We start from the raw sequence: 23,852 nt of genomic DNA on the forward strand, positions 1-23,852 counted from the left end.
CTTATATCCGTAATCATTAGAATTTTTTTATGAGAAATGATATTCATCTAGAATTTTCATCTAGAAAATTCATCTAGATAGATGATGGGCCCACAAAAGTGAAATGGTGAGTCTCATTATTTATGTATCTATCTAGATGAATTTTCTAGATGAAAATTTTAGATGAGTATCACAATTCTTTTTTTATTTAATTTTTTCATTTCACAAATATCTTTAAAAACTGCATTGGGATGCTGTAAATCATTAAGCTTTTGGTTTAGCTGAGGTCAGAGCGCCATTCATGAACTACGACATTCTTGCTCCTTTCTCCTCCTCGTCGTCATCTCCCTTTTGACTTTCTTTGTTCCTTCCTGGAAGCTGCAGCGATGGAGCTTGGACAAGAGGGCATAGGAATTGTCGAAGTTTTCTTCGCCGATTGGTTTCTAATCCGTTCCTAATTTTATCGGTGCGAAAATCTTTTCCCTCTTCTATTTCTGCCCTGGATTCCTCTTTGTTCATCTTAAATCTGCATCTAGTCTCTGACGTTTAGAAATTTCAAGCTTTGGTATTGCATTTTGTTAAAAAGCACTCGTTTTACTTGAGAATCGTGTATGTTCTACACATTTTTTTGATCTCCTTCTGTCTGTTGTCTAAAATCTGTGCAAAAGAGGGGTTTGCTAGGTTGGTGTGATAGGTGGAATTTCGTTATCGAATCCATCTTTTTTTCGAGTTTAATTCCCTCTTCTTTTTTTTGCCTAAAGTTTGGATTTTTCTTTGCAATATTTGTAGCGAAAGTTCAGTCCGGATGGGTGGTCAGCTTGGCAAGAGGCCCAGCATGAGAACAGATCGACGTGATAGTCACCGCGGAAGCAGTAGTATCAGTGGCGGTGACCAAGTCAACGTTGACGCCGTCGGCCGTGTTGATCCCGGTCCGATTGGCATCAATTACTCCGACGAACTGAGCTACTACGAGGCCGCATGCCACGATGACCCTGAGCTCCGATCGTTCGACTCCATGCTCCAGCAGCGCACTAGGCACGCCATATCCACCCTGGCTTATGGTGTTGAGCTTCGGTCCCTTTCCTTCAACACTCTCAAGGAGGTCACTGGCTGCATCTTTGAGACAAACAACGAAGTGGTTCTTGCTATTCTGAAATGCAAGGATGACATCTGCAAAAACACCGAGCTCTTTGACCTTGTCAATGACTACTTCGAGTGCAGCATCAAGACCCTTGACTACTGTACTGAGCTAGAGAAGTGCCTCAAGAAAGCTCGCGATAGACATCTGATTATCCAATTTGCTCTGCAGCACTTTGAGGAGGAGGACAAGGAGAAGAATGGAGTTGAAGCTGAAGGAAATGTCAAGAAATACACAATGACCATAGAGAAATTGAGCAAATTTAAGGCTGCTGGTAATCCGTTCACTGATGAATTCTCTCAACTCTTCAGATCTGTTTATAGCCAGCAGCAGCAAATGCTCAAGAAACTGCTAATCAGAAAGAAGAAGCTTGATAAGAAGATGAAATCCATACGGTCATGGAGGAAAATGTCAAACATACTTTTCGTGGCTGCTCTTGCAACTGTCATTATATGCACTGTTGTTGCAGCTGCTATTGCTGCACCTCCTGTTGCAGCTGCATTGGCTGCTGCATCTTCAATTCCGATTGGTTCTTTGGGAAGTTGGATTAACTCATTGTTAAAGAACTATCAGAACACTGTGGGAGCAGAGAAAGAGCTTCTTACTTCAATGCAAGTTGGAACATGGATTTCTTTAAAAGACCTAGATACTATAAGAGTGCTGGTTGATAAGTTGGGGGTTCATTTCAATTCACTGCTGGAAAATGCAGATTTTGCCCTTAAGAATGAGGAAGTAGTAAAGTTCGCAATTGAAGAAATCAAGCAGAACTTGGAAGTTTTCATGAAGAACATTGAGGAATTGGGAAAGCAAGTGGATGAGTGCAGCAGGAATACAAGGAAAGCAAGAACATTGGTGTTAAAGAAGATCGTCAACCACCCAAACAAGTAGAATAATTTGTTGGGTATGACATGACAATCGATTACTTATTCTTTCCAACTAGATTTAATATTTAAGTGCTCTATTTCGTTCCCCAACCATGTCAAACCGCAACCATAAGCATGCCAAAACAGTCTGTCTCTTTCAATAAAGCATCCATATGCATGTACTTAAAATTGGTAAAAGAATTAGAAGGGAGGATTCAGTTTGTTTTGTGTTAATTGAAGTATAGTTTCATTCAATGCCTGATTGAAAACATCAGTGATTATGCCTTTTCATTTCATTTATGTCAGCATGTGATTGAATTCAATATGTAACTGCACGGCACTCTACTTTTCAAATATATAAGCATGACTTTTTGGCAAAGCTTGTGTGAAATGTGCTATTATGAATTTGCAATTTCGTAAGCATTTTTTTTTATAACATCTTGCGCCAGTTCAAGAGTTATGACTTATTTGCATTAATTTTCTGAGATTTGGTGAAGAAGTTTCAGTCCAATTTCGTAGAATTATCATGGCTAAATTATGTTCTCTACTTAACAGTTGATTCAAGAGTTCTGACTTATTATGTTAACTAGGTTTGTCCAAATGCCTTGAATGATATCTGGTTAACTTGAAATCATGGTGATTGCAGAAATCAATGCATCTACTTTAATATGCTCTATTGAGTGCCCTTCATTCTTACGTCATTATCTTATAGAATACAAACTGCTCAATCTATTTGAATGATTATAGCAAACTTAGAAGTGCTGCTCTGTTAAACTTTGCTCAATAAACAATTAAATTCTGTAATTCACTATATAATACTCTTTTAATGTGTCTTCAATTGGATCATGCTATAGACTGCATCCAATTCATGGTCTGGCTTGTAGCTTGTTCTTTGTCCTTGAGGTTAAACTCTCTCTCGATAATATATTTCTTTTTGTCTTTGACCTTGAGGCTTCCGCACACCACATTGAATGTGAGGGAATCTCCGGTCGGGGAAGAAGCCCTCTAGATCTAGCTCGCTTACCACCTGACCAAGTAACTATTATCTCTCTATAATCTATATTCACATAAATATTTACATCTGCCTATAAATCAGCATAGGACCCAATGCCATCACCATGATTGTACTTGCTAATTTCTACTTTGATGGTCAAACAACCTGCTATTATGTTCATTCCATAGTTGATATAAAAGGCCATACAACATTTTTTTTCAAAATAACAATCCATTGCATCACCACTGACTCATATTTATCAGCAATTGTTATCCTTCTAATCCAAAGTCCTAAACAACATTCAACAGGTCTATAATATAATAGCCCATCATGTAGCTGAAAGGGCACAGAAAAAACAGATGCTTCACCAACTCTTGATCCAACAATCACAAACTACATGCATTTGAAGGGTGGATTTCCCCTCCTTCCCTTGAACCATAAGAATGGATATCATTTGTTCTGTCATTTTTCTTCATGACAACCTCGTATGTTAAACCCAAAAACTACTACCAGAATTAGCCATCTAGATGACATCTTTAACTTTTCTGCACCCGATGGGAGTAATTTTCAAGGGTTTTCCTTTGTATCCTCAGTTGGTGATGTTCTTGTTGCCAACCTTTGATGAAAGTCACAAAAATTGTGAAAAAAGAAAAAGAAAGAGCACAATGGGGATGAACATGATGTAGAAGTAGATATAGAGGAGAGGATTGTGGCAGTAGGTGTCCATGGAGGATGCGAGGGATCTGGGAGGGACACTGTTGACTGAGGATTTGGATTAAGAAAGTAACCTACGGGTGGAACAACAAAGATGGATGAAGTAGAAGGAACCAAAGTAGAACTGGAGTCTATTCAAGTCGCATAATTGAGGTGAGGGATGATGGTGGGTGAAGAGAAAATAGGATTTGCGGGTAGTTCAATGGGGGAGGGAGGCCCCTTGTCATCCTCATCCTCTTCTAATGGGGAAATAACTAACCTATGAAAGAGTCCCCCTACTACCAAGTTGGCAGGGATTATTTCTTATCCATCAAAATAGAAAGTTTATACTTACAGCCCTTGAAATATTCTAATGTAACATCTAGGGTCGATAACTCGGGTGAGACAAAACCATATATTATAATTAACTTCAACAAAACATAATCTAGTCAAACCAAATGAATAGCTGACAATACTCTGATATGTTGCGTCGAACAGTTAGATCCTCTTGGTCCCATGTGCTCACCTGATAGTGAAATGTGTTTAAACATAAATTTATATGCATGTAGCATACACAGTTCAGTTTGAGTAATATGTCTCCCAAGAGTCAGTTGGCATGACCTTGTGATCATTCAACTATAGCAATTTGACAATTTCACATTTCAGATCTGATTGCATGCTGATAAAACTATAGAAAAGATAAACTGAAGAGTGATAATAAACTTACTAGAAGAATTCAACAGAAGCTTCATAATCCAAGTACAATTCAACATACTTTCCATGATCATGCATTATCGATTGAAGTCTTCATTCTTGTTTATGAATTATAGTAGCCTCTTAGGCCACCTTTTCATTTGCTAAGTTTTTCTATTTCATCTGCAGTTTTTCATAGACCTTACGAGATGCCGCTGCCACTTATTGTGAAAAAGAGAGATTCATGCTGATTTTGGATATCAATAACATATGTATGACTTAGTGACAAAGCTCACAAAGTGCATCCCCAGTTGAAGAAGCTTGACATAGTAGATGTTGGAAGATAATTCAATCATTGTATCCAATGGCTCATGGTACTTAACATGTTCCTGTAGTCTTTCTTGCCAATTAAAACTGCCTAAGACTGGTGAAATGTTGAATCTCATGCATGACTTCATTGGTAATCCTTCTTTGGCATGCTCTGTTAAGTGGATGATTCAGTTCATATGCTTCCTTTGTAAGCTTTCATGATTAGCTGTTTTTTATAATCAATTCACCATCAGTTTGAAGGAGACAAATGTACGATGTTTTAGACTTCCCCGCTTCGCACGTAATGACATGTACTTTTGATTCTTGATTCAACAAAGGAAAAGACACTATCTGCTCTGTCACAGGCATTCTGTGTAAGCAACTGATAGGCTTGCTAATGAATCTTTGTGAAATATCTCTTATAAACAATCAATATTGCTGTGCTATAAAAGGGCTTCCTCGAGGAAGCTTGGAGTGTTCAGGGAGGGGCAAACAGACGGGAACAATTAGTATCGGCTCAATGGACAGAGGTTTGTCCACTGCTGCAAATGGGAAAGAAAGGGTGCCACAAGCCAAGGATATCAGATCGAGCAACCGCTGCAGCTTCCACATGCCGCTGCACTACCCACGGTACACCGGGGCTGACTATGAGTCGATGCCGGAGTGGATGCTTGACCGCCTCCTCAGCGACTATGGCATCCTTATCGATGCTGCGGTAGACGTCGACAGCAAGAGGAGGTTTGCCATGGGCACCTTCCTCTGGCCAGCTGCCCACTGAATGAAGCAAGCATACTGCATACATGCCCACATATATATAGCAGCAGTTAAGGTAACTACGACATCGAAAATAAACAGGTTTTTGTAAGTTGAAGGGATCCTGATCTTGTTTGCAGTTTGTAAAGCTCCAAATAAAAATTATAGTTTTAACTCAGTTAATATTTAATCTTTAATTTTTGTTAATAAAAGTACGTAGACACTTGGAGAGAGGGATACAATATAATCTCACCCTAATATGTGCTGTTAAGGTTTTTGGTCATTCCAAATGAAATCAATGTCACAATCAAGTGTATAGGTATGGACCAGAGTTCAACGGTGGTTCAACATCCGGCCAGACATCACCACCGCACCTAGGCTGTTGCGTGTCATGAATAGGCAGTTTAGAGGCAAGAGCTGACTCACAAAGGTGAGATTCCTTGCAATCACTTGCATGGTGTACCTCCTATGGCAAGCAGCTCAAAATAGATGTGGTTGTGAGCGCGTTGTGGCCGAGTAGACCAAATGTTTGTTAAAATTCAGATTCATGTCTACCGTTTTATAGAGGCGATGAATAGCTAAAAATTTAAAAGATAAGAATTTTAACTACTTTGTAAAAATAAGGATGAGATAAAAGTTAGCACACGAGAAGTAAAAAAAAAAAATCAATGCTAATAATGATTTAACATGATTCAAATCAATAACTGAACAAGTGATTAAACTTAAAGTTTTTTATCTCTTTTATATATATTTTTTTTTTCAAACGAGAGAAGATTTCTTAGGGATCCTAGATGAAGGAACCCTAGGGGAGTTGAGTTGTCTACTCCAAATACCATTCATATATAGTCTACACTAGATATATATAACAAACTACTCATCCTTGCTCTCTCCCCTAGCTAATTATATTCATTTTAGATGGAAGATGAAAGTTGTACGCCATTCACATTTCATCCCTCCCAAAGCTGCAGTAGAAAATAAAAGGTCTGATCACATTACTGTCAGCGTCATGTGCTCTGCAGCCAAAACCAATGCGAGCAATATTATGGCCCTAATTGCCCTCGCACATTGTTTGAAGGAAGGAGACGATGCCATCATTCTGATTTTGTGATGCTTTAAGTTTGCTCCTTTTGTTTCAGTGTCGCTGGCATAGCCCGAAGCAGAAATTCCTCCAGCCTGGCCTTCAAAGCTTCACAACTATAGGTTCACAGATACACTGATCACAATTGAAGTGTGTGTTTTCCCTATATATCTGCAATGCAGAAGAAGACAAAGGAACTTTAATGGTGTATGTTCTTGTAATCCTTCTCCTGACACGTCTGGTGGATTCTCTCTCCAATTGACTCCTTGTCTCCATAACAGTAGACTAAATGTCTGTGGGTCGGGGGTAGGGAGGGAGGAATCAGAGCAGGGTGCGGACAAAACACTGAACAGATCCCTTCGAGCTTCACTCTGCTACCTCCTTTCATGACAAGAGAATAATTAATTAAAGATATAAAAGATTTATTATTATGATTTTCCTCCTCTTCCAAAAGACAAAGGAACTGAAAGTGAAGAGAAAAAATTTATAATATTATTACATATTCCTTCCTCCTTTGTTTCCTCGATCCCTGTCTCTGTGGAACACAACACAAACAAATTAATGTGATCACATTAAGCATAATGTCGAGACAGTGGTGGAGGTGGAGATATGTATTAATGGCCACTTAACTGGTGTTGTTGAGGTTGGCTTTGCCTGCAAAACTCGTCCTATGTTATGAATTGAAACAGAGAAGAGAAAGGGCTCGTAGTAGAAGGAGAGATTGAGGTGTACTTTTGATTGGGTGGTGGATAAGTCACAAGAAGAAGAGTCCAGCAATTCCTCCATGGGTCTCTTGCTCTGGTAGCAGCTAGCAAATAAGATGATTAAAAAGAGGTTAAGAGAGCGAGCAAATGTCGAAAGAGAGAGAATGCCTGCCTTGTTAGTGTTGCTGCAGAGTTGGGAACTGGCAGTGTCCTCCAGAACAGCGTGCTGAATCTGTGGTTGTTGCTCTCCTGCTGCTCCGCCCTTCTCCCCGCCGTCGTCGGTTGGAACTGGCGCAGAAAAAACGCAGCAATAGCCAGCTCCGTCAAAATGCGGCGGCCAAGAAGATGCATCGGAGACCATGGACAGGTCTTCCTCTTCCTCTTCCTCTTCCACTTCCGGTCGAAAGCAACCACCACCATGCTTGTGGGAAAGAGCACTCTGGTCATCGGAGGAGTGGACCAAGTAGATGGTCCAACCAGACTGGCAGCCGCTGCTGCATTCTGAGCTCATTTCCCTCCTCCTCCTCCTCCTCCTCCTTCTTCTCCTCTTTTTATCTATCTATCTCTCTTCCTAGCAGAAGTGTAAAAAAGAAATAAAGAGAGGTCAGTCCTCATGCACCTGCAGCCATGCTTCACGTAGACGCAGAAGCAGGGTTGTGTTCTGAGCATTGGGCGTGTTGCTGATGATCTTGAGGAGACAAAGAGAGAGGGAGAGAGAGAGTGTGTGGGTGTTCCGCCATGGTTTGTTGGCTAATTTGACGTAGCGGAACTATTGAATCCGTTTATTTGAACAGGAAGGAATTTTAAAAACAATCTTCAACGGAATATCAGAAAACAGAGAATTGAGAGGGACACAGACAAAAGTTTCTTAACGCACATGATCCGGACACATGTTGGTGTCCGTTTGCTACTAATCCTGTTGAGAAAATGTTCAAAATAATGGGCCAGGCCAATTACAAAAAATGAGGGACTGGCTACCTACCTGCCTGCGACCATCATGTGCCTGGTCCCTTTGTTCAGGGATGACGGTGGGGAGAGCGCCCATTCAAAGCACGACGCGTCCGTTGAAAAAGTACGCAGTGCATGAGACCCCGACTGTGCAAACGGCTCCCGCATTTAGTCGCATTGTTTGTTCACGGGCCGGGTTGCCAACGCAGTTTTGTATAAGGTTATTAGTGGGGTGAGCAAACCAATCAGATAAATCGAAATCGATTAAATTTTATTATCAAGAACGAATAAATCAATTGATGTAAAAACAATTAATTCAATCATATTGTCAAATTAATCAAGAGAAACTATGAATCAGTCATATCATTATTGATATTGCACGGTCAGATCAGACTAACTGATTAATTCGGTTTAATATATTAATTGATGGGTGATGTTTCAGTTTAATAGATTTACGAAATTTAAATTTGTCATATTAATCGACCCATCCAAATTTTGAAATTTGATTGGTTCAATCTATTAATTCGGTTTAACTAATTTTTTTCTCATTCCTATTTACTGGATGATGAAACTCCATACCCATCTATGTCACATATGTCACACTATAGAAATAAGGTTATAAATGAGTCAAGTAAAATTTTATATTATTTAAATTTATTTGATAAAATAATTAAGTCAAGATAAGTCAAATTTAAATAATTCATTTTTTTATAAGTTTAGGTTTAATTTAAATTTAATTTAAGCTTTAGATGTTACGGGCCTCTCAATTCAATCTTATTTAATTTTTTATATTTTCAATTTATTTGATTATTTAATTATTTAATTATTTAATTATTTTGATATTAAAAAGTTATTTATTCATTTTAAGAGATTATTTATATATTTAGGTTCGGGAAGATTATATATATATTCATTTAATTAATTAATATAAATAAATTCTTAATAAGTTAAGCATCAAATTTACTCATAAACCTTTCAAAATTTGATCCATATACAACCCTAACAAAGGGATGCCAAACTTTTTTCTTATTTTTATAACACTAATCAAGCTAGAGATCAATGGATTCGTGATCTTCCATGGAAACAGATATGAGGTTAAGTATTATTTTTAAAATATAGACAATTTATTGAAGGGTGTATTGAACTTTATCAAATACCAAAAGGTTTTATTTTAATATTTTTCAAAGGAGGTGATATGGTGATAAAGATGGACCCCTAAAAGGTAGGTCAAGGTCGGTGATCTTATTTGGAAACTGCAGAGATGGCGTGCTGGACATGATGGCTTGATGGTTGACCAGTAGAAGACTTTTTATTCCATAGAAAAGCTCCCTCTCAATCCTGTCCACACATAGCTGAGCTACCAAAATGTCAACGCCTCAAAACTAGGGGAGAGTCTCTGGCGAAGGCTCTCCGATATTCAAGTCAATCCAAGTCCGAATGGATGAATGAAGAACAATAGATAATGTGCGTGCAAGAGTAAAAGTGACAGATGATCAGAGAGCGTACCTTTGCCACGGAGAGGTCTCCCCTTTTATATAATATACCACCTCACATGACCTCCACAATCATAAGGTGGCAAAATGTGTCAGAGTTTGTTAGGTAAAGAGAAGTGTACAACCTAGACAATATGCAATAATTATCTAAGGAATTCTTCCTTTACCTACAAGTATACCTCTTTTGTCGCTTATAGCTTCTGTTATTGCTGGGGGCGCTAAAAGGATATGCTATTATAAATGGTCTATTAATAGGAGACACGATAGTCGCTATAGAAGTTTTTAGAAATTCTCTGATACATAGTTGTTATTCTGACAGATTGTAAGGATTCTCTAATTATGCTGTCAGCTAAATATGTCCAGCCAGCCTATAAAGTCGGTCTTCTTTATGCATGTCCTCGCATTGAGATGGTTTTGTCATGTATTGAAGGTCATGTAGAAATCTATTCGGGAAATAATATGGAGCCCCAGACACACTAGAAATTCGTCAGGGAAATAATATGAGAACCCATGTGCCATGGAAATCCGTTTGAGAACCTGTATGGGCTATAGATTTGCCCGAGCTACAATATGAAGATAAGCGTCTTAGGCTCGGTTGGTATTTTGTCCATCCAGGTGTATATTGGGACTCTGGAGAAATGAAACTATGTTTTGAGATGTTTAGTCGGTATTTTGTCCTTTTGGACATATATTGGGACTCTAGAGAAATGAACCTATATTCTGAGAGGTTCGATCGGTATTTTGTCCGTCCGGGCATATATTGGGACTCTAGAGAAATGAACCTATATTCTGAGAGGTTCGGTCGACATTTTGAGCCAAGGTGCCTTAGGCCCGGGCGGCGCTTTATCTGATCGGTATATAATAATTTATAGGTGAGATGCACTTGGCCTTCTGGCCGTATTTATAAATTTATCTTACTTTTATGCATGTTATAGATGGCCATGTAGTCATATAAGCCCATTTGGTTCTATTATTGGACGAATATGCAAGATCGTAAATACGCTGGAAGGGGGGGGGTGAATTGTGTTTTTTGAAAATCGAGAGTTAAAAACAAAAGTTATGCAGTGGAATAAAAAAATAAAAAATAACGCTAACACAGATGATTTTACTTAGTTCAAAGCTTGTGATGGCTCCTACTCCAAGGTCGGCGATCGTCAATCGCTTTTATTGAACAATCACTATCAGTTCAAACAATTAGTTACAAATGTTGAGTATAAGAACTGAAATTAGTTATTATCGACAAACAGAAAGGAAATTGGAATATCTCATTCTTCGAACTTCGGAGTAGTCTTTCGGTGTCGTCGGAGCCTTTTCGGAGTAGCATGCAAGAATGAAACTTATAGTAGTTTATGCTCATTCCGGGAGCCTGAAACCCCCTCCGGGCTCTTGAAACCCTCTAGGCACTTGGACCATGTTAACGTGGCTCGACCAATCGACGCACTCCAACTCAGCTCCTGGATAAATTTTCTGGTTCAGGCGCCTGGACCAAATCCGAGCACTCGGACCGCCCAAGTGCCTGCGACACCCGCTCGAGAGAGTTGGTGTAAGTGCCCGGGCTAGCTCCGGGCACCCAGACTCTCTTTTTTCAGCAGCTTCTTCCTTGTAAAAAGGGTTAATCCGGGCAACAAAAAAAATGTGTATCCTGTAAAATAGAGTTAGCATAATATTAATAAAATAGGAGTAGTAATTAGTTCTTGTCTCCCTAAGACCAAAATCTAGTCAAGGTCTCAATTTAAGTTTCCGAATGGACCTACGTTGGACCGACGCCTACAATTTCCTCAACCGAGAACACATTCTCACTAGATCTTTCCTCTAGTTGCTTACCTCCACTTACCAACTGTAGTTGCTTGAGTTGTCTTTGACCCACTATGTCTTCCTGCTAGCTATCAGGTCCCACGAACCCAACTGAAATTTAGCCGGTTGTCAGGTCCCGCAGACCCAACTAGACTCCCACCAGATATTGGGTCCCGCAAACCTATCTAAACTTCATACCAGCTATTGGGTCACGTGAACCTGTTGGTGCAGGTTGCACTAATAATCTAGTTTTGATATATGACAAATAGGTTAAAATTAGATGTGTTGTTTGTCTAACATTTCTACCAAATGTGCAAGAGTTAACTGATTTAAAGGGAAGGACCTGATACTAGGCTAAAATTTAGCTAGGTTCATGGGACCTAATAGCTCGTACGAAGTCCAGATAGGTCTGCGGGACTCGATATCTAGTGGGAAGTCCAGTTGAGTTCGCGGGACCTGACAACTGACCGAAGTCCAATTAGGTCTACGGGACCTGACAACTGGCGGGAAGACCTAGTAGGTCAAAAGCAAGTTAAGCAACTGCAGTTGGTAAGTGGAGGTAAGCAACTGCAGTTGGTAAGTGGAGGTAAGCAACTGAAAGAGAGGTCCAGTGAGGACGTGCTCCCAGTTGAGGGAACTATAGACATTGGTTCAACTTAGGTCCATTTGAAAAACTTAAGTTGAGACCTTAACTAGATCCTAATCTCGGGAAGATGGGATCTAATTACTACTTTTATTTTATTAATGTTGTGTAACTTTGTTTTGCAGGATAAATATATTTTTATTTGTCTAGACTAACTCCTTTTTGTAGGAATTCAAAGGCTGAAAAAGGGAGTCCAGGCGCTATGAAGGGATCTGGGCGCCTAAAGTCTGAGCGACCGGAGCTGGTCTGAGCGCCTGGACCAGTGTCGCTCTGGTGGGTGTCGCAAGTGTTAGAGAATCGGTGGCCGGGGGGTTGGATAGACGGCACCCCCAAAACTCGCTTCCTACGTATTCGTTAGTGCGCAAGCGGAAATACAAATACTAAAACAATGAATACGAAAGCTAAAGACAAAGAAAAGAACTAGCAAACCAATACACGTCAATGTAACGTGGTTCGGAGATGATGCTCCTACTCCACGGCTGTCCGTAAGGTGGACGATCCCGATCCTTCGGTGGATTAGCCCCCGGAAACTCCGGCTATCTCAAGTCGCTCCTTGTGGGTGGAGAAACCTCACCACAATACACCAAGACCTCTTGGATTCCACAAACACTTGAGAACTCTTGTGACTACTAATTAGGCTTTAACCAACTCTAATTTCGTCGCCTTGGCCGGCCATACCAAGCTCCTTCTTATAGAGCTTGGAACAAATCAGAACCTGATTTGCCCGTTACCAGTCGACTGGTCCTTGCACCAGTCAACTGATGCTAGCCCAACGGCTATCTGCTACAGTGCATCAGTCGACTGGTCCATACACCAGTCGACTGCTACAGTACGCTACAGTAACTGCTATAGTACGCTACAGTAAAACCCTAAAACTAGGATTTTACTCCGAGTACAATCTCTCATGCACTCGTACCCTCACGACTCACTTGACTCTTCTTTGCAGCCTTGACCTCTTGCCTTCAAGCCTACTTCCTTTGGCTCTCGTCCCTCGGATGCATCCAAGCCCGCGGCTCGTCCCAATGTCATCCTTCGCGTATGCCTCGAAGTCGCTTCCCTCGGCCCTTGTCCTTGCTGCCTTGTCCACGGTCCCTCGGATGCTCCATCCTTCACCGGACCCGAAGCCGTCAACCTGAGTCACATGTGTCACCTGCAGTCCTGCACAACTCAAGTACACATATTAAATAACAAGGGTAAACCTAACTTAAACCCTTTGCCCAAACACTAAAACACATGGTCCCACGAACCATTGGGATTGCTCCAACAGCAAGCACCCGAGCGGTCTGGGCACCCGGAGTTGGTTCAAGCGCCTGGACCAGAAAAGTTATCCCAAAGTTGAGTTGGAGCGCGATGACTAGACGAACCCAAGTCAATGGTCTAGGTGCCCGGAAGGGGTCCAGGCACTCGGAAGTGGATAAACTTCGCGGATGAAGTTTCGACGAGAGATCGTCATGTCAACAATTGTCCAAGCGCCTGGAGGGGTTCTAGGTGCCTGGAATGGGCTTATATAAGAGTCTTCGATCAGCAGCTTAAAAACATCATCTGCTATAACTTTCATATTCAAGTGGTACTCCGAAAAGGCTCCGACAACACCGAAAGACTACTTTAAAGTTCAAGGAACGAGAGACTTCATTTTCCTTTCTGTTTGTCGGTAACAAGTTTTATTTTCAGTTCTTGTACTCAATCTTTGTAATCCATTTATGAACTGATAGTGATTGCCCAATGAAAGGAATCGACGATTATGAACCTTGGAGTAAGAGTCGTCACAAGCTTCGTACCAAGTAAAACTTGGCATTGCTAACGTTGTCTATTTGTTTCCCTTTTCCACTACATAACTCATTTTAACTCGCGATTTTCGACGAATGTTATTCACCTCTCTCTAGCTTATTTATAGTCCTACACTTGCCACCCATGCCGCATTCACCAATCCCTTATCACAGGGTGCTATTCTGAATGCCCTTGGAAGAACATGGCTGAGCGGAGAAGACACAGGGGTCGTCTTCCGAAAATGTGCCCGTTCAGGATGCTCGTAAAGGCAAAGCGCCCCAGGCTGACGATTCTCCTGAGTGAGTAATATACAGTTTTCCTAAAAAATTCTTGATGACCAGCTGCTAGCTTATTTGGACCTCTATCAATTAGAGAATATGAAGGATCAATTGATTCTGAGGATCATTTACACATGTTTGACAATATAGCCACACTCCACTAGTACACCAATGGAGTCAAATGTTGAGTGTTTCTCACTACTATGTCTGGTTGAACGTAGAGATGGTTCAAGCGACTGCCGGCCGGATCCATCTATAGCTTCAAGGATTTTCGAGAGGCTTTTCTCCAACACTTTTCTAGCAACCATCGCTATCAGAAAATGACTATGAATTTGTTCTCACTCAAGCAAGGGCCCAAAGAGACACTACGGACCTACATCAAGAGATTCAACCAAGTAACCATGAATATCCTGTCGCCACTTAGGAAATTTTGGTAAGTGCATTTTCACTAGGACTCACAGATAATGATTTCTTCCGATCTCTCATCAAGAAGCCTCCAAGAGATTTTGATCATCTACTCGAACGGGCTACAAAATACATCAACGTTGAAGAAGCCCAGTCAACTCTGAAGAAAGAAGTGACCCTTGAGCGTACTATTGTTCCTGAGCGCCGATCGACAAACAGTAATTTGCCCCCAAAAGGACCCTGAGCGGGCCCTCAACAACAACATCATAAGTCTCGACCGCATGCGGTCCAACATGTGGAAGCTGAGCAGATGAGATTCCTCGAGCCCCGACATGCACTCCAACATGTGGAGAGAGTGGAAATCCTCCATGATGATGCCATAATTATTAAGGTAGTTATTGTTGGAGCAATCCCAATGGTCCGCGGGACCATGTGTTTTGGTGTTTGGGCAAAGGGTTTAAGTTAGGTTCACCCTTGTTATTTGATATGTGTATGTGAGTGTGCAGGTATGCAGGATACACATGTGACTCAGGTTGATGGCTTTGGGTCTGGTGAAGGATGGAGCATCCGAGGGACCGTGGACAAGGCAGCGAGGACAAGGGTCGAGGGAAGCGACTTCGAGGTATACGCGAAGGATGGCATTGGGGACGAGCTGAGGGCTTGAATGCATCCGAGGGACGAGAGCCAAAGGAAGTAAGCTTGAAGGCAAGATGTCAAGGCTACAAAGAAGCATCAAGTGAGTCATAAGGGTGAGGGTACGAGTGCATGAGAGATTGTACTCGGAGTAAAATCCTAGTTTTAGGGTTTTACTGTAGCAGTACTGTAGCGCTACTGTAGCAGTTGACTGCATGTTTTAGCAGTCGACTGGTGCAGTCGACTGGTGCAGTCGACTGGGACAGTCGACTGACAGTGTGGAATCAAGCCGTTGGGATGTAACGGTCGAATTTCCATAGAGGACAGTCGACTGGTAGGCGGGGTTTTCCAACCCGCGGCCTATATAACCATGGCTTGGAAGCTTGGTTATCCCTGACGAAATTAGTGGTGGGTAACCTCTAATTAGTAGTCAACTAGTGCCCTAGCAATCCAAGTGCTCTTGATCGAGTTGTGGCGAGGTTTCTCCACCGACAAGGAGGATTGTGCTAGCCGGAGTTTCCGGGGATTAATCCACCGACGGATTGAGGGATCATCCACCTTACGGATAGCCGTGGAGTAGGAGCAAGTTATCTCCGAACCACGTAAACGAACTTGTTAGCGGTTTGCATCCTTTCTTATTCTTGTCTTTAGTTTAGCTTGTTTGTTTTGTATTTCCGCTGCGCAAGCTAACAAGTGTAGGAAGCAAGGATTTGGGGGCGCCGTCTATCCAACCCCCCTTCAAGCCAGCCGACCGATCCCCAACAGTTATTGCTAATTACAATGTCCATGTACCTTTGTTGACATAGGTAACTCGGTCAACACAATATTCAAAAAAGCATTTGACTAGTTTTATATGGACAAAGATGAGCTCCAACCAATGACAACACCCTTATATAGTTCATAGGCAATGAAGTATAGCCAATCGGCCAAGTCTATCTTATTATTCCTCTCTGGGAGGAGCCACTCATGAGGACGCGCTGGATGAATTTCATCATGGTGGATGCCCCCTCAGCATATATGTGATACTTGGCCAACTGGCATTGAATAAATTTTGATTCGTCGTATCTACATTCTACCAAAAGATCAAATTTTCAGTAGATGACTTGGTTGGTGAGGTGAGGGGCGACCAGCTGGTAGCTCGTAGATGCTATGTGGAGATTATGAAAGCTAAGTCATGGGCTGCCCAAAAAACTCAATAGTTAGAGGTCAATGCAATCCAAGAGGCTCTACCTACTTTGGTCTATGAAAAAAAAGAAGAAGTAGAAATTCATTCCAACCGATAGAAAGCCACTACCTTCATTGCGGCCGATTTGAGCCCTGAGAAGAAGGCCGAGCTGATCCCCTACTTGAAACACAATCATGATGTGTTTGTTTGGGCAACACACAAGCTTCCAGATATTTCTCTAACTATGATGCAGCATGAGTTGCATGTCCGACCGGATGCTCGGCTAGTCAAATAGAAAAAAAGAGATTTTAAGACAGAGAAAAACTAAATTATTCGAGCAAAAGTCAAAAAGTTACTCAAAGCTGGACACATCTAGGAAGTGCAATTCCCAAGCTGGCTTGCGAACTGGAGCTAATATCCAAGCCAAGGAACAAGTGGCGAGTCTGCATGGATTTCAAAGACCCGAACTGTTGGTGCGGTTAGCACTAACGGTCTAACTCAGGTTTTGATGAATGACAAATTAGGTTAAGTTTGTCGTTGTCTAACACTCTGATCGAGTGTGCAGGCGAAGTCCAGACAGGTCGACGAGTTGACCGGATGTCTGGCACGAAGCCCAGCTAGGTCAACGGGCCGACCGAATAGCTGGCGAGAAGTCCAAGCGGGCCGATGAGCTAACCAGACGCTTTGCACGAAGTCCAGCTAGGACGACGGACTGACCAGATAGCTGGCGAGAAGTCCAGACGGGTCGAAGGGCTGACCGGACGTCTGACAGGTGAGTAAAGGTAAGTCACTGGAAGGGAGTTACTATGAGGACGCATTCCCGGGAAGGGAACTTAGGCGCCGATCCGACTTAGAACCATTTCAGAACTCTAAGTCGAGATCTTGACTAGATTTTGGTCTCAGAAAGATGGAATCTAAGTCATACTCTTTATGTTGAATTTATAAACTATGCTAATACGTTGTGTTGCAGGATATTCATTATATATTTGCCTCGGACTAACCTTGTCTTGCAGGAGAAGGACTTTTCTGGAGAAAGGTGGTCCAGGCGCTCGGAAGGGATCCAGGCGCCCAGAGGCAAACTTTATCCTGATCGCGGCGTCGACACGTGGAGCTCGCTGGTTGAGACTGCTACGTCACACCAGGGCACCCGGAAGGGATCCAGGCGCCCCGAGCATCCTATATAAGGAGGGTCAAAGATGGAGCTCCAACAATAACTCAGAATTGACGATCTGCTCTCCTGTGCTCCTACGACGTTGCGAAAATACTCCGACCACGCGCTACTTTTGTTGTTCTTCTTTTGCTGTCGGTATTATTTTTAATTTACTTAGCATTCTTGTACTCATTTTGTATTCAGACTTTCGAATTGCTAGTAATTGCCCATCGAAAGCACCCTCATGTACGGGCCTTGGAGTAAGAGTCGCCAAAGGCTTTGAACCAAGTAAATCCTTGTGTTCCCTTTGGCATGTCTTTTATCTTTCCGCTGCGCTTACTCTTTACGAATGTTTTTCGATATTCACCCCCCTATCGATTCTTCACGATCCAACAAGTTGTATCAGAGCAGGTACCACTCTGATTTGGTGCAACCACCAATCAGACAAAGGGGGGATCTATTTTAAAGTTTTTTTCTTCATTTCTTTTCGTCTTTGGTTTTAAGTTTTTCGTATAATTCCAAACTGGTATTATTACCTTTTTGAAAAAAAATTCCGTTGCAATTAAATCTAAATTGGTGCAACACTAATTTATTTCCTTTTTCATTATATCTTAATTATTCCCGCACTACTAATCCAAGACCAAGTCTTGGGATATTTTGTCTAGTTGTTTACTTGTGTGCAGGATGTCTCAGATCGAAGGTTTTAGTACGGTGCACCCTCCCCTATTCAACGGGGATGATTTTTCATACTGGAAGAAAAGGATGGAAGTCTATCTAAAGACAGACTTCGATCAATGGTTGAGCGTTACAAATGCATACCGACCACCAGGGGCGGATCCAGAAGGGGGGCGGCATCGGGGTCGCCCCCCTTGCCGGTAATGGTTCCCTAGTATTATGGGGTTCCACCGGTGGAGATAGAGGATACCGCCCCTTATTCCACGTAAAAATCGCCCCTCCATACTTAAGTTCCTAGATCCGCCACTGCCGACCACCAGTTGATAGCTCCGGAAATCTGCTTGATCCAGAATAATGGACAACAGACATCAAGAAGAAGGCGTCAACGGAGAACAAGGCAATCAATACATTACAATGCGGATTAACAAGAGAAGAGTTGAACCGGGTCAGACCGCATCAGAATGCTAAAGAGCTGCACGAAGGAACTAGCGATGCTAAGCTAACAAAAAGGGATTTATTATTAAATAAAATATTTAATATAAAAATACAGGAAGGAGAAACATCGAGTTAGCTGCACATGAGGATCAAGGATATCCTCAACGGGCTCCATGCGATAGGCCACCAGATGGACAACAGAGACCTAACAGGTACGCGTTAAACGCATTTCCACGCAATAGTTTGTGGGCATCCATCGTGGATGCCTACAAAATTTCTAAGAATTTAACTAAACTTAAATTAGATGAATTGTTTTGTGAATTGGAGTTACATGAGCAGACTAACGCCGAAGCCGAGAAAGGTGTTGCTTTATATGCAGGTTCCTCTAAGAAGAAGCCTGAACCCGAAGAAGACTCTGACTAGAGCTCTGAAGATGAAGAACACCTGGCGAAAGATTAGTTCTCCAGCCGATTCGAGGAACGTAACATGCTTCGGATGCAACAAAAAGGGGCACTACAAGAACGAGTGTCCAAGACTGAAGATCGACAAAACGAAGCCGACCAAAAAGAAGACCCTCAAAGCGACGTGGGACAACTCCTCCTCGGACGAATCGGAGGCCGAAGATCAAAAACATCAGAGCCACCTCACGCTGATGGCCCGCGAAGCAGAGTCGGAAGACGAATCGGAAGACGGGTCCGAACCCGAATTGAGCCACGAGTCCATACTCGTTTCCGAAGGTTCCGAAGACGTATACCTAAACTTAAACCGAAAGTTCTTTAAAATTATTTTTTGCTTAAATAATAAGTTAGTTAAATTAGAAAATGAAAACAAATTGCTCCTTGAGGAAAATCAAATCCTCAAGGAACAAATTGTAAATAATAAACCAACTCAAGATCTAACACTTGAGGAGGAGAATTCATCATTAAAATTAGAAATTAATAATTTTAAAAATATGTTAGAAAAATTTACTACCAGATCAAAAAACTTAGACTTAATCCTAAATAATCAAAAAGCATGTTATAATAAAACCGGACTCGGATATAAGTCAAACTCAAATAAAACTTTTAAATCATTAATAACCCAATACAAACCTACGAGTAAAGCCTGGGTTCCGAAAGTGTGTTTGATCACGCAAGTAGGACTTAACCAATACTATAAACCTAAAGAAAAAATATATTATATAAATCCGAATAAACCAAATCAAAACCCAAAATACAAACCTAAACTAAAAAAGTCAAAATCTAAATATTTTAAAACTCACCAAAACCTGGACTATCACCAAGTAAATTATAACTATAAAAGAAATAGACATAAACCTAGAACTATAAATTAAATTAACGGCCAATAATTCAGGGGGAGGCTCCAGAATAACTGACACCTCCAAAACTAACCTACCCGACAGGGTAACTAGGACTAGGTAAAAAGGGGTTAAATTTAACTTGAAAAATGGTACTGGTGAAGTTTTGGATGATAGTACGTTAGGGAAGCTTAGTCTATGCATGTCTAGGAAGATATGGCTTCGACCTGGTGCATTTGGCTAAGTGAAACTGACCGAAGCTACCCTTTATGAATCATAACCAGTTAGACCAAGGTTTTGTACTAAGTCCAGTGGATAGGACTATTTGGAAAACCTCGAAGGCATGGTTACTTTAATGATGTCCAAGTGACTCACCATAGCCCAGAAGTTTATCCAGAGAACGTCTATTTGTTGAACCCAAAGCTAAACCTGAATCTAACACAAGTTAAAAACAAATCCTAAAATTGAATCTAATTCATCTCACAAAATTATAGGAATCCCTGATTGAAAACATAGATCGGGTGAGACGACTAAGGACTTAAATTAAATTAAATTAAATTAAATTAATTAAAATTAAATTAAATAAAATTAAATTAAATTAAATTAAATTAAAAATAAATTTAATTAATTAAAATTAAATTAAATTAAATTAAATTAATTTAATTTAATTTTTTTTTAACTTAAAATTTTATTTCAAAAATAAACTTAAATTTTGTTTACTTAAAAATTATTTTAAAAATTAAACTTAATTTTTTTTAAATTTATTTTAAAAATTAAACTTAAATTTTTTTTTCTTAAAAATTATTTTGAAAATTAAACTTAAATTTTTTAAAATTTTATTTTAAAAATTAAACTTAAATTTTGTTTACTTAAAAATTATTTTAAAAATTAAACTTAAATTTTTTAAAATTTTATTTTAAAAATTAAACTTAAATTTTTTAAAATTTTATTTTAAAAATTAAACTTAAATTTTTTAAATTTTTATTTTAAAAATTAAACTTAAATTTTGTTTACTTAAAAATATTTTAAAAATTAAACTTAATTTTTTTTTAAATTAAACTTAATTTTTTTTTACTTAAAAATTATTTTAAAAATTAAACTTAAATATTTTATAAAAAAATATATTTAAAAAATTAAGCTTAAATTTTTTTTTCATAAAAATTATTTTAAAAATTAAACTAAAATATTTCTTAAAAATTATTTTTAAAAAAAAACTATTTTTTTAAACTTAAATTTTTTTACTTAAAAAAAGTTAAACTTTAATTTTTTTTTAACTTAAAAATTATTTTTTTTAACTTAAATTTTTTTAACTTAAAAATTATTTTAAATATTAAACTTAAGTTTTTTTTCTTAAGAATTTATTTTAAAAATAAACTAAATTTTTTAAAAAATTTTATTTTAAACTTAAATTGTTTTAACTTAAAAATTTATTTTAAACTAATTTTTTTAAAAAAAAAATTATTTTAAAAATAAACTAAAATTTTTTTACTTAAATTTTTTTTAAAAAAATAAACTTAAAATTTTTTTAACTTAAAAATTATTTTAAAAAAATTAAACTCTTTTACTTAAAAATTTATTTTGAAATTAAACTTAAAATTTTTTTTAACTTAAAAGTTTATTTTAAAATTAAACTTAAAATTTTTTTTAACTTAAAAATTATTTTAAAAATTAAACTTAAATTTTTTTTAACTTAAAAAATATTTTAAAAATTAAATTTAAATTTTTTTTAACTTAAAAAATTATTTTAAAAATTAAATTACTTAAAAATTTATTTTAAAAATAAACTTAAAATTTTTGTTAACTTAAAAAATTTATTTTAAAAAATTAAACTTAATTTTTTTTTAATTAAAGATTTATTTTAAAAATAAATTTAAATTTTTCTTAACTTAAAAATTTATTTAACATAATTTTTTTTTAACTGAAAATTTTATTTTAAAAATTAACTTGAATTTTTAAAACTTAAAACTTCACTTTAAAACTAAAATTAAAAGTTTACCAAAAAAAAAAAAAAGGGAAACCAGAGTCAAAACCCAGTGGTGGGCGCCCCTGGTATACAGACCCGGGGAGTCCGGAAGGGACTCCGGGTGCTCCTCATGACCCCGGGCGCCCGGAATAGGTCCGGGCGCTCGGAGCCCCCTATATATAGGGCGGCATGGGTGCCCCCCTACACTTGCACCTTAAACCTTTCGTTAAGGCTCCCTCCGAGCTTTACTGCGAGAGTGATTAAAATTAAATTTTACCTTACTCCGTGGTTAATACGTTGTTGTGAATCAACCGAGGTCGTCATTTCTAACTGATATTTTGCGATGGCTCCTCGGTAAAATTCTTTTCCCTTGTCTAAACATTTAATTTATTGCATACTAGTTTGTTTGTTACTTAAGAACATCTTTTTAATTTAGGAAACGTTCTAAATCTGGTGCTGGGCCCTCCACTTCTAGTGTTGACTGTGACGACCTGGCCCTTTTGGCCTCTTGGGCGGCCCTTGTGGCGGCCCAACTGGTGGCCCTTATGTCGTCGGCCCATTTGGCGACCTCTCATGTCATCGACCGACGACCCTTTGGCCGTGTCGTTACTCACTAGGACTTTCCACCCCTGGCAGTGGATTTTTGCCTTCTGTAACGACCCGGCCCTTTGGCCTCTTGGGCGGCCCAACTAGCGGCCCTTATGTCGTCGGCCCATTTGGCGACCTCTCATGTCGTCGACCGACGACCCTTGGCTGTGCCGTTACTCACTAGGACTTTCCACCCCTGGTAGTGGATTTTTGCCTCCCCCAGGATTTGAACTCTAGACCTCCAGGTTTAAGTACTAGAATTTATGAATCCTGGTAACCAAGTGAGATCAATAAAAAGGCATCTTTTTTATTGTAACGACCCGGCCCTTTGGCCTCTTGGGCGGCCCTTGAGGCTGCCCACTGGCGGCCCTTATGTCGTCGGCCCATTTGGCGACCTCTAATGTCTTTGACCGACGACCCTTTGGCCGTGCCGTTACTCACTAGGACTTTCCACCCCTGGCAGTGGATTTTTACCTCTCCTAGGATTCGAACTATAAACCTCCAGGCTTAAGTATTAGAATTTATGAATCCTGGTAGCCAAGTGAGCGCCATCTCACTTGGTTACCAGGATTCATAAATTCTAATACTTAAGCCTGGAGGTTTATAGTTCGAATCCTGGGGGAGGCAAAAATCCACTGCCAGGGGTAGAAATTCCTAGTGAGTAACGACACGGCCAAAGGGTCGTCGGTCGTCGACATGAGAGGTCGTCAAATGGGCCGACGACATAAGGGCCGCCCAAGAGGCCAAAGGGCCGGGTCGTTACATTGACCCTAGGTTTCCTACTGACGAACTCAGGGTTAAGTTTGAGTCGACCATTTATATGGCCATTAAGACTAAATATCTAGATCGAGCGTTCTTTCTACGTTCTTGCGTTCCAGTCATAGAGGTTATAAACCACTATAACTTGCGGAACCTTGTTGATTGTACTAGTTCAGTAAACATAGGCTTGTGTGCTGAATTTTATAACAACCTAGTGAAAGTAGATGACCTTACCTATGTTACTAGGGCAGCTGGCATTGATATCACACTATCCCCTACTATCATCCGGGACTTTTTGGAGTTACGTCCATCTACCTGTCTCTTTCAGTGCTATCCTCCCAGGGATCTACCATTTGGAGATCCCTACTCGCATATTACTCTTGATATGATTTATTCATATTTTTTTTGGGGGCGAGCAAGTACCTGCCGTGACCCAGTTTAGGTCAGTTGCCCTTCGAGTCCAGGACTACGCCCTTTATAGAGTCTTAGTCTTTTGCATTCTACCACTGAGCACTCGCGACATCATGGTGATGCGTCCATTCCACTCTTTTCTTCTCTATGCCCTGTGTCATAGGTTAGATATTGGCATCAGCCTACATATCTTTTCCACCATTATCTACTCGGCCGGATACGTGACTAGTGGACGAGTTTATAT

General features: G+C 39.8%; 3 protein-coding genes across 8 annotated transcripts; 2 read left to right on the forward strand and 1 right to left on the reverse strand.

Moving 5' to 3' along the window:
- The first annotated feature begins 255 nt into the window (after positions 1 to 255).
- LOC122006145 (UPF0496 protein 1-like) lies at positions 256 to 4,826 on the forward strand. Of its 3 annotated transcripts, none has more exons than XM_042561521.1 (3): positions 256 to 544; positions 769 to 2,018; positions 4,550 to 4,826. In XM_042561521.1, the coding sequence occupies exon 2, from the start codon at positions 785 to 787 to the stop codon at positions 2,003 to 2,005; it is 1,221 nt and encodes a 406-aa protein (XP_042417455.1). In that variant the 5' UTR covers positions 256 to 544; positions 769 to 784; the 3' UTR covers positions 2,006 to 2,018; positions 4,550 to 4,826. The 3 variants fall into 3 exon arrangements, with proteins under 3 accessions (XP_042417455.1, XP_042417454.1, XP_042417456.1); XM_042561520.1 differs by having other exon boundaries at positions 256 to 445; XM_042561522.1 differs by having other exon boundaries at positions 519 to 660.
- A 192-nt stretch (positions 4,827 to 5,018) lies between these two features.
- Positions 5,019 to 5,600, forward strand: LOC122006146. The gene has a single exon (XM_042561523.1). The coding sequence runs from the start codon at positions 5,067 to 5,069 to the stop codon at positions 5,445 to 5,447; it is 381 nt and encodes a 126-aa protein (XP_042417457.1). The 5' UTR covers positions 5,019 to 5,066; the 3' UTR covers positions 5,448 to 5,600.
- A 565-nt stretch (positions 5,601 to 6,165) lies between these two features.
- Positions 6,166 to 7,958, reverse strand: LOC122003876. 4 transcript variants are annotated; one of them, XM_042558858.1, is made up of 5 exons: positions 7,377 to 7,958; positions 7,233 to 7,298; positions 7,131 to 7,154; positions 7,000 to 7,035; positions 6,166 to 6,871 (listed from the first exon to the last, which is right to left on the reverse strand). In XM_042558858.1, the coding sequence occupies exons 1-5, from the start codon at positions 7,713 to 7,715 to the stop codon at positions 6,617 to 6,619; spliced, it is 720 nt and encodes a 239-aa protein (XP_042414792.1). In that variant the 5' UTR covers positions 7,716 to 7,958; the 3' UTR covers positions 6,166 to 6,616. The 4 variants fall into 4 exon arrangements, 3 of the variants coding, with proteins under 3 accessions (XP_042414792.1, XP_042414791.1, XP_042414793.1); XM_042558857.1 differs by having other exon boundaries at positions 6,166 to 6,874; XM_042558859.1 differs by having other exon boundaries at positions 6,166 to 6,881.
- Between the last annotated feature and the right edge of the window lie 15,894 nt (positions 7,959 to 23,852).

The sequence above is a fragment of the Zingiber officinale genome, chromosome 7B (assembly GCF_018446385.1).
Source record: "Zingiber officinale cultivar Zhangliang chromosome 7B, Zo_v1.1, whole genome shotgun sequence".
NCBI classification, from domain to species: domain Eukaryota; kingdom Viridiplantae; phylum Streptophyta; class Magnoliopsida; order Zingiberales; family Zingiberaceae; genus Zingiber; species Zingiber officinale.

Bases quoted from the DNA above. Each gene is read 5' to 3' on its own strand.
- LOC122006145 (XM_042561521.1), top strand. From the start codon at position 785: ATGGGTGGTCAGCTTGGCAAGAGGCCCAGCATGAGAACAGATCGACGT.
- LOC122006146 (XM_042561523.1), top strand. From the start codon at position 5,067: ATGAATCTTTGTGAAATATCTCTTATAAACAATCAATATTGCTGTGCT.
- LOC122003876 (XM_042558857.1), bottom strand. From the start codon at position 7,715: ATGAGCTCAGAATGCAGCAGCGGCTGCCAGTCTGGTTGGACCATCTAC. The intron at 7,036-7,130 runs GTTAAGTGGCCA...TGTGTTCCACAG, and splicing joins AGCCAACCTCAACAACACCA to AGACAGGGATCGAGGAAACA. The intron at 6,875-6,999 runs GTAATAATATTA...GAAAGGAGGTAG, and splicing joins AACAAAGGAGGAAGGAATAT to CAGAGTGAAGCTCGAAGGGA.